This window comes from Nyctereutes procyonoides, unplaced genomic scaffold, assembly GCF_905146905.1.
Source record: "Nyctereutes procyonoides isolate TBG_1078 unplaced genomic scaffold, NYPRO_anot_genome, whole genome shotgun sequence".
Classification (NCBI taxonomy): domain Eukaryota; kingdom Metazoa; phylum Chordata; class Mammalia; order Carnivora; family Canidae; genus Nyctereutes; species Nyctereutes procyonoides.
In genome coordinates this window covers 1,927,860-1,937,190 of record NW_026575114.1, presented here as the reverse complement: position 1 = coordinate 1,937,190, position 9,331 = coordinate 1,927,860, and the positions used below count along the sequence as shown (strand labels likewise).

Here is a 9,331-nt window from a genome sequence, read left to right as displayed (position 1 = left end):
ATCCATGTTCATCAGAGATACTGGTTTATAATTCTCATATTTGATAGGATCTTTGGTTTTGGAATCAAGGTAATGCTAGTTTGTTGGTGGCATTCTGAGGACAGATGAGGATAAGAGAAAGGATATCCTTGAGAAGATGGACACAATAGCAGGTGGGAATGTCATCTCTCTGACTCTAAGATGAATAACTTCTATGGGAGTGTGAGGGTCAAGAGAGTCACAAGGGATCTTTCTCTCCCCTGGCCATGTTTCCATCACTCCCATTATCCTACTGGTGGTGCATGGCCTCCCACCGAGACAGAGACACAAACAAAGAATAAGAAAGAGAGACAGAGACAGAGAGATACAGCGACAGAAATGAACTCAGTCTCCGAGGCCTGAGGCTCAGGTCTCTCCATCCCCAGCAGGCATGGCAAACAAACGTGGTCCAGGCATCTGCCCACCCAGCTGCTCCATCCTCTTCGTATTTCTGCAGCTCCTGTCCTGCAGCGTCTCTGGAAACGGTAGGAGAGCTCCCCCTGCCCCATGCTAGGAGGATGCCCTGTGCATGGAGATGATGCCAGAGGGGCTGGGCTGGCACCTTCCACCTCAGCTGTCAGCCAAGGGTCCAAGCAGTCCTTCCCAGGGGACCTTGGGGATGGGTGGGAGGGCCCCTGGTCTCCTCACACCAAGCCTGGCTAATGCCTGCCCACCTGCTCTCATTAGGGAAAGCCGACTTCTCTGTCTTTGCACCTGACAAACCTCTTCTGGCCGTGGTTGGGGAAGAGGTGGATCTACCATGCCATCTGTCCCTCAATATCAGTGCCGAGGACATGGAGCTGCGGTGGTACAGGGACCAGCCATCCCCAGCCGTGCATCTGCATAAGAATGGGATTGATGTGCCGGATGAACAGATGGCAGAGTACCAGGGAAGGACCACCTTCCTGAGCACCAGCCTGGCCCAGGGCCAAGCCACAGTGAGGATTCACAATGTCACTGCTCTTGATAATGGGACCTTCCACTGCAGCTTCAAAGATGGCATCGTGTCTGCAGAGACCACACTGTGGCTGAGGGTGGCAGGTGAGGGCCAGCTCCTGGCACTCTTGGTCTCCCCGAGTGCTTGCCCCCAAAGCTCATGCCCAGCTGATGATCACCCCTTTATGACCAGAGCCTGAGCATGTCCCATAAGAAGCACTAACATGCTTGCAGCAGGGACAGTGTTTCTAGAAAGCACAGTTTCAGGCACCTGGCTTTGTTTTCTACGTTTGCTCCTCTCCCTTACCCAGCCAACTCATAAAGAGGGAAGCAGAGATAGAGAGGGAAGGGCAGAGGCAGAAAGAGAGACAGAGACACAGGAAAAGACACTAATTTTGTAATAGGGATTTTTTTTTCATTTCTGGGCTTTTTCTGTTTGGTCTTGTGCTTTCTTGGGACAAGGGTAACACATGGCAAAGAAATATTACACAGAGTAAGTAGTCTGTGAGAAACCCCTAATACCGGTGGAATTCTCAGCATCTGTATTCTTCTGATTGGAAGTGGCGGTGGTTGTGGAGACTGGCACGGGCGTCTCTTCCCACAGGACTGGGCTCGGAGCCCAGAATCCAAGTGGGACCTGGCCAGAGTGAAGGTGTCTGGGCACAGTGCACTTCGGAGGGCTGGTACCCAGAGCCCCAGGTGGAGTGGAAAGACTTCGGGGGACAATCCCTACCTTCTTTGACGAACCTGTCTGCCTATCCAACAACGGGACTCTTCAGAGTGGTGTCCAACGTGACTATCCTGGACAGGGATGTGGAGGGCTTCTCCTGCTCCATCATCAGCTCCCTCCTCCAGAGGAGGAAGGTGGTCAAGAGCTACTTGCCTGGTGAGTGTTCTGTTCTGTTCAGGCCTCAAAAGCTTAGGGCACCCCAGACAATAAGCTCATATCCAATAGCATGCAAAATCACAGAATATTTTTTATGATCGGTTCTTTAGAACTCGTTCTTTAGCTAGTTCTTTAGGTGTAATATCTACTCTTTTACAGCTTCCAAATATATAACAGAGTACTATTAACTGTAGTTGTCATGCTGTATGTCACCTTTCTGGGACTTCTTTATTTTATAAGTAGAAATTTATAATCTTTGCCCCATTTCACTGATTACCCCCACTCCCACTTTACATTTTGAGACTTTAGAAATGAATCTATTCTCTGCATCCAAGGTGGGCTTTCTGGTTTTCTTGGATTTTGGTGTTTTTTTCTTGTTTTGTTTCATTTTAGATCCCATATACATAAGATCACCCATTATTTTACCCTGTCTGACTTACTTCACCTCGCCACACGTCCACACAATCCAACCATGTTATTGCAAATGGCCCAATTTCCTTATTGCTTATAGCTAAGCAATTTTATCCATTCATCCATCAATGGACACTCAGCTGTTTCCATATCTTTACTATTATAAATAACAGTGCAAGAAATATAAGAGACATGTATCTTTTTGGATTGATATTTTTATTTTTTAAATAAATACCCAGAAGTGGAATTGATGGATCCTGTGTTAGTTCACTGTTTAATTTTTGAGGAGCAACCATCCTGTTCTCCATGGTGGCTGCAACATTATTTCCTCTCTCATTAGTGCTAAACAATATTCCATTGTTTAGACCACCATTGTGGGCTTGATGGACCACAGCCTAGGCTTCCAAGTTTCACTCTGTATAAAATTTTCACTTCTAAATAACCTCAAGCTTGTGGAAAATTTGCAAGAATATCATGCAAATTGGTGTGCAGACCCATCCAGTGTTTAACACTCTGCCATTTATCTACCATTTCTCCTGATTTTGCACCTGTCATAATTTCTCTGTACAAACACAAGTAGTGTTCTCTGAGTTATTTCAGGTGAGTTCGAAACATTATGCCCCCTGACTCATGAACCCTGCAGTGTGTGTGTGTGTGTCCTAAGAACACAGTGTGTGTGTGTATCAGCTCTCTTACCCTGATATCTTACCTGGCTCTCTTTTAGCTCAGTTGTCCAGAAGTTTGCCATCAATGACGTGGAGAACTGTGCTGCCTCTGATCCTCACTGTAGCAGGGCTTGCCATAGCTGGAGCTACCTGTCTCTTCCAGAAATGTAAGGGGGAGAGGAATAGGGTGGAGCTGGAAAAAGAGAGACGGTATAGAGCAGAGGAGCAGTGCTCCCAAGGTTAGCAGGCCCTGGTAGGGCAGAAGCACCCCTTCCAGCCAGGGCACAGGTGTGGAGCCCTGCATAAAGTCTCTCCTGTGCACACCCTCAAGCATGGGAGGAATGGGAGGGGCCTGCCCAGGACACAGCTCGAGGACTGCCCACTTACCATGTGCCCAGTAAAATCCTCTGACTGTGAGAGGTGTTCAGCTGCTCTTCAGCAGGTGACTTCAGGAACGATGGAGGGTCTCTGTCTCAGAGACAGAGAGATGTGAACTTGAGCCCCAGAAGGTCTATCAGTCAGGGGTGATGAGAGCATCCTGAGAATTGCTCAAGTGACAAAAGCATCAACGTGCCTGTCATGTGACAGCATCCTGCTATGGGTGCAGGATTATCATCAGTTTGCATTGTTGCACTTACCCATCCACTGCCCTCCCTGCCTCCTAAGTCCTTGCCCATAGTGTTCAGACCCCAGCCTGGGAACAGATGTCCGCATGACAGAGGTGGGAAGCCTAGACCATCTGGATGTGCTTCACAAAAGCCTTCCTTAAAAAGAAAATGACCCTGGTTATTGCTTTATTGGCCACTGAAAGACCTATATTTGTTCCTGTTTCACAGGATCACAGCTAGAATTCATTAAATCTTGTTTTGACTTAGCTTCCACGAAATTGAACCTTGGCCCCACTGGATCAGCACAATCCCACAGTTTCACATCTTTCTGTTTTCTTGCAGGCAGAACAGAAGATGTGATTATCTATGGTGAGATCATGCTGGGGCCTGGAAGCCTGTGTCCCTGGCCTGTGTGTTTATGTGCACATGTATGTGTGTGCTGTGTGTGCGTTTTGTACCTTAATGTGCATATGTTTGCACCCGTGTGTGTACATACTCATGCATATGCACTGGTGTATGTCTGTGTGCCTGTGTGTGTATGGTGTGGGAGTGTGTGCGTGTGTTCCTTTTTATTCCAGAGTGCTGAAGTGCTGTCCTAAATGTTCTTGAGTGGCAGCCATGTGGCTCTAAACATCAAGTTTTGGCTGTCGTGGGAGACCTTAGCTCCTGTTTATTAGCTGAGGTACAGACCTGCAGAGTGGAGGCAGCAAGACAGCCAGCCACTGGAAGGCAACCTGTTACCACAGAGAGTGCAGAACCAGTGACTTTCTACCCCAGGACACTCTCTTGGTAGGAGATTGGGGTAGAGAGGGTACAGTCTGGCCATGGACAAGGAACCCCCAGAACAGGGAAGGGTATAGCTGCAGACCATGAACCAGGCAGATGAGAGGTGTCAGGGCAACTGGAAACACATGTCCTGAGCACAGACACTTGTTGAGGGTCTAGGAGGAAACAGAGAGAAGCCAATCACCCATTCATTCACTCATTCATTCACGTAAAATAGTGACCAGTCACCTCCTATGCCAGCAGTCAGCCATCTATTAGTGAATAAAATGGCTTCCTCCTGACCTCATGGAGCATAGAATGTATGTGAGGATGCAAGCCATCAGCCAGTAGTTTTTCTTTAACTGAAACTAGAATTAATCAGGGTAAATATTGTAGGAACAGACTGGAATACAATAATGAAGTGGCCAGAAGAGTTCATGTGGGATGTCCAGGCCCCTGGGGATGGTGGGATGGTAACACCCAAATGAAGGGTTGGGTGACAGTGGGGCCACCACCTTGGGAGAAAGAGAGGTGGACCCCCAACCATGGCAGGGAGAATGGGGTCTGTGGTATGTGAGAGCTGAGTATGTAGAGGAGGCACCAGGGTTTGTGGGTGTCCACACCTGCAGAGCCTGGAAGGCTCAGGCAGGGGTCTGGATGTTATGTGAAGCAAGGTTCAAAATGAGTGAGGGGGTTTAAGCAGAGGAGATGTGCTGATGGAGGAGAGGAAACAGCCCCAAAATGGGTCCTGGGGCCACAAGTAACAGGGTCCAGCAAGGGCAAAGCAGAGTGAGGAACCCAAGGTGACCCTAGGTAGCATGAGTTCCTCGGCCCATGGTGGCTCCATCTAACAGAAGGTTTGGGGCAAAACAAGATATATTTAGGCAAAAGAATGAAAATCATCTTAGACCTCTTAAGACTGAAATGTTTTCAATATACAACTGGGGACATCAGATAAATCCTTGAATATACAAGTCTCGCACTCCAGGAGAAGTGTGGACTGGAGCTAGGAATTTGGAGTCCGTGGTATATATCTGGCATTGAAATTGAGGAAAGTGAACCATGGAGTGCTCCACTTATCTGCACACCTAAAATTACTCTTCAAAAATTCTTCTTAAAGAAAAAAACGGTTTCAAAAGGAAGAGAAAAGAAAGAAAGAAGAAAGGAAGAAAGAAAGAAGAAAGAAAGAAAGAAAGAAAGAAAGAAAGAAAGAAAGAAAGAAAGAAAGAAATATCAAAGGTCTAGCCTTGGAGAACCTGGAATTTGAAGGTCTCTTTGAGCAGGAGTCTTGTTCGAGTAGGAGGGTCAGGGGAGGCTTCCCCATAGAAATCCGCAGATACAGTGTGTTGAAGGACCAGCTGGCCATGTCCCTGGCAGTTGAAGAGTGGAGTAAAATTAGAACAGGAACGTGACTCAGAAAAACTGGCAAGTGTGATATGCAAGAGCAGTGTCCCCTGTGGAGACAGCTGGAGGGAAACTTCAAAGATTACCTGTGCAGTGAGCTAACAATTGTTGAGGGAGGAATCAGGTGGAGTGTTTTGTTTGGGTTTGTTTTGGTTTTACTTTAAGGTCCGTGGTAATATGTGTGTCACCTAAAAGGAATTTTCTGGAGTGAAGATGCATGAGGGAAAGGAAACAAACTAGGGAACAAGTTTAAAGGGAAGATAGTCCACAGCTTTGAATAGGATGAAGCACAGATCTACACTGGCAGCCAGGTGTTGGGTGGTCCAGCACAGGATGGATGGCACAGGTGTGCTCCACTGCCAGGTGTGGAGTGGTGGGCCAGAACTCATTACTGAATAGTTTTGCATCAATCTTAGTTTTCTGATTTTGATCATTTTACTGTGGGTTATGCAAAATGTTGTCATAGACATAATGTTTGTGCTATTTTTCAGCTTCTTTGTAAGTCTGAAACTACTTTTTTAATGTGGATAATTTTAATTTAATGAGAGCATGTGCGGTAGAAGGAACCAAGCTCATTGTTCAGCCAGGGAGTCCGTATTTGGCAATCATGGAACATGGGAGGGCTCCATCCCCATGGCTGACTCTACAGGGAAGGAGTCAGAGTGGACAATTCAGGAAGCAGCAATGAGAATTCTGTGGGGAAATATATGGTCTTTACTGGAAAGCAAAAGGGAACACGGTTCTAGCCAGAAGGAAGTAGAGATCAGGAAGAAATCTGGGGTTCATGTAGGAGAGCTGGATCATGTCCAAGTGACAGGGATGTAAGGTCAGGAAACATGAGTGTCTGGGGCACCTGGGTGCAAACTCAAGCAAACAACAGCATAGCTGGCTTTAGAATGGGCAAGGATGGACACTGGCTGGGAGGTTTCTGCTGTTCAGAAGGAAGGTGCCTGCTTGGCAGCTAGACACCCAGCTGGTCCCCACACACCCTCCCTGCCACTAGAATGGAGCCCAATGTAGACAGATCCTCCTCCAGGTCACATGTTGGGGTCTTGAGGGCTCTGAGAGGGTTGGCAGGGCAGGAGATGAGGGCTCTGTTTTGGAAGGTGTATTCATTGCAGCTTCTGGATTCCTTAAGATGCCTCTCGGGCTTTTCCACATGGGACTCCTCAGTCGTTGACCCCAGAGCTGTCCAACGGCACCTGCATCAACACCTGTGGCACCATCTCATGTCCCCTGCATCCTTCCATGTCCTCTTTTTTATTTATTTATTTATTTATTTATTTATTTATTTATTTATTTATTTATGATAGTCACACAGAGAGCGAGAGAGAGAGAGAGGCAGAGACACAGGCAGAGGGAGAAGCAGGCTCCATGCACCGGGACCCCGACGTGGGATTCGATCCCGGGTCTCCAGGATCGCGCCCTGGGCCAAAGGCAGGTGCCAAACCGCTGCGCCACCCAGGGATCCCTCCATGTCCTCTTATGTCTCTCTTTATCTCTGTCTCTCTGACCCTGTCCTTCTCTCTTATGTCTATCTCTCTGTGTCTCTTTTTGTCTCCCTACCTTTCTCTTTGTGTTTCTGTGTCTTTATGTTTCTTTATCTCCCCTGTCTATTTATCTATCTCTATCTGTCCCCTTCTCTCTGTTTTTCTGTCTCTGTATCTGTCTCTTTCCCTATATCTCTGTCTCTATCTCTCTGTGTGTCCATGTCTATCTGTCTCTCTGTCTATCTCTCTCCTTGTGTAATTGGGCCTATCTGTCTCTCCTTGCTATCTTGTTTCTCTGTGTCTCTAACTATTCTTATCTTTCTCTCTGTTCCTGTCTCTATCTCTCTCCCTATGTCTCCCTGTCTTTCTCTATTTCTCCCTATCTCTCTGTCTCTGTTACTATCCCTCCCCTATATCTCTCCCCCAATGCCTTTGTCTCCTTCTTTATCTGTTCCCTACTTCTCTTTGTCTCTGTCTCTGTCTCTCTGTTTCTCTCTCTCTCTCTCTCTCTCTCTCTCTCTCTCTCACACACACACACACACACACACACACACACAAGTGTTGAGACATGGAGTCCAGGGACGTGAGTAGACCTCACTGTGTGCTAGCTATGTACCCTCTTTAGTAGAAATCCTCCCCTGGTTCTGACCTGGAGTTGCCTCAGCCATTCTGGGTGGCCTATTTGCATGGGGTCCTGGACAGAAAAAGCTGGAAGCACAGGGACACCCAGGGAAGCTGTGGTCACCTCTCCCAGAGGTCCTGGGGTCCCCTCCATGCAGGAGTGTAGGTTAGAGACACAAACCCCCAGACCTGAACCTCTTCTCTTCCCACAGTCAGCCCATCCCTGGACCCTGACACCGCAAGCCCCAAACTTGCTCTGTATGAGGACGGGAAGAGTGTGAGGCGGCTATTCTTTGACCAAGAGCTGCCCGACATCCCCAGCAGATTCGACCAGGACCCCTGTGTGCTGGCCCGGGAGCAGTTCTCTGCTGGGAAGTATTACTGGGTGGTCCAGGTGGGGCACAGGAAGGCCTGGAACTTGGGCGTGTGTCTGGACAGCTTGGATCCGAAGGGAAGGATCCCCAAGGCCCCCAAGAATGGACTCTGGGCCCTAGAGCTGTACAAGCAGACATTCTGGGCACTCACCTTCCCGAGGGTTCGCCTGTACCCTTCTGAACCCCTGCATCAGGTCGGCATTCTCCTGGACTGTGAGGCTGGCAGAGTCTCCTTCTACAATGTGGGCAGTGGATCCCTCATCTACACATTCTCTGGACTCTCTTTCTCCGTACCCCTGAGGCCATTCTTCTGCCTTTGGACTCATGACCCTAACCCCCTGACCATTTGCACAGAATGCCAGGACTTAGAGGCATTGGGCTCTCCTCAGAGCCAGAGACAGAAGGTGGGGAGCCTCTTCCATCAAGACCCATGATCTCTCCCCTCTGGCCCATTCAAGATTTGGGGAAACCATATCCATTCTACATCCCAGCTATACCCATACAAGGGTACACCTTTCTGAATTACCCTGTCTCATCTTCCTTTTCATTCCCTGTACTATACTAAGAATATATTATGGGCTGAACCATGTCCCCTCAAATTCACATGCCAAAGCTCCAACCCCCAGGACCTCAGAATGGGGCTGTATTTGGAAATGGGGTTTTTACAGAGGTTTTTGAGTCATAAGGAGGTCTCTAGAATGTGCCTTGATCCCATATGATGGGAGTCCTTATCAGAAGAGTGGATTAGGGTACAGATACACACTGGTGGATGACCATGCAAAGACACAGTAAGGAGATAGTGTTTACATGCCACGGAGAGAGACCTCAGAAGGAGCCAGCCCCACCCACAGCTGGATCTGAGACTTCCAGTCCCAAGGATTAGGACACAATAAATGTGTGTTGTTTAAACAAACTTCCCTGCCTGTGGTATTTTTTACACAGCCCAAGCTGACTGGGATATATTAATATGCACAGTGTGGTGTTTTTCTGAAATATACTTGGGGTATTTGGAAAGCACTGAACCCAGTGCCAGATGTGAAGTAGTTGCTCAGTAAATGCTAGCCTTTCTCATTCCCTTCTCTCTCCTTCCCCTCCTTTAGCCATTCCTCTCTTCTCTTTTCCCTCCTCAATCCACCTTACCCTCCTCCAATAT

At 48.0% G+C, this 9,331-nt stretch overlaps 1 protein-coding gene across 1 annotated transcript; it reads left to right on the top strand.

The window, feature by feature from the left end:
* The first annotated feature begins 409 nt into the window (after positions 1–409).
* LOC129515031 (butyrophilin-like protein 10) lies at positions 410–8,547 on the top strand. The gene is made up of 5 exons (XM_055333728.1): positions 410–503; positions 706–1,059; positions 1,559–1,840; positions 8,017–8,468; positions 8,533–8,547. The coding sequence occupies exons 1-5, from the start codon at positions 410–412 to the stop codon at positions 8,545–8,547; spliced, it is 1,197 nt and encodes a 398-aa protein (XP_055189703.1).
* The last annotated feature ends 784 nt before the right edge of the window (positions 8,548–9,331 follow it).

Bases quoted from the DNA above. Each gene is read 5' to 3' on its own strand.
- LOC129515031 (XM_055333728.1), top strand. From the start codon at position 410: ATGGCAAACAAACGTGGTCCAGGCATCTGCCCACCCAGCTGCTCCATC. The intron at 504-705 runs GTAGGAGAGCTC...TGCTCTCATTAG, and splicing joins CTGCAGCGTCTCTGGAAACG to GGAAAGCCGACTTCTCTGTC. The intron at 1,060-1,558 runs GTGAGGGCCAGC...CTCTTCCCACAG, and splicing joins ACTGTGGCTGAGGGTGGCAG to GACTGGGCTCGGAGCCCAGA.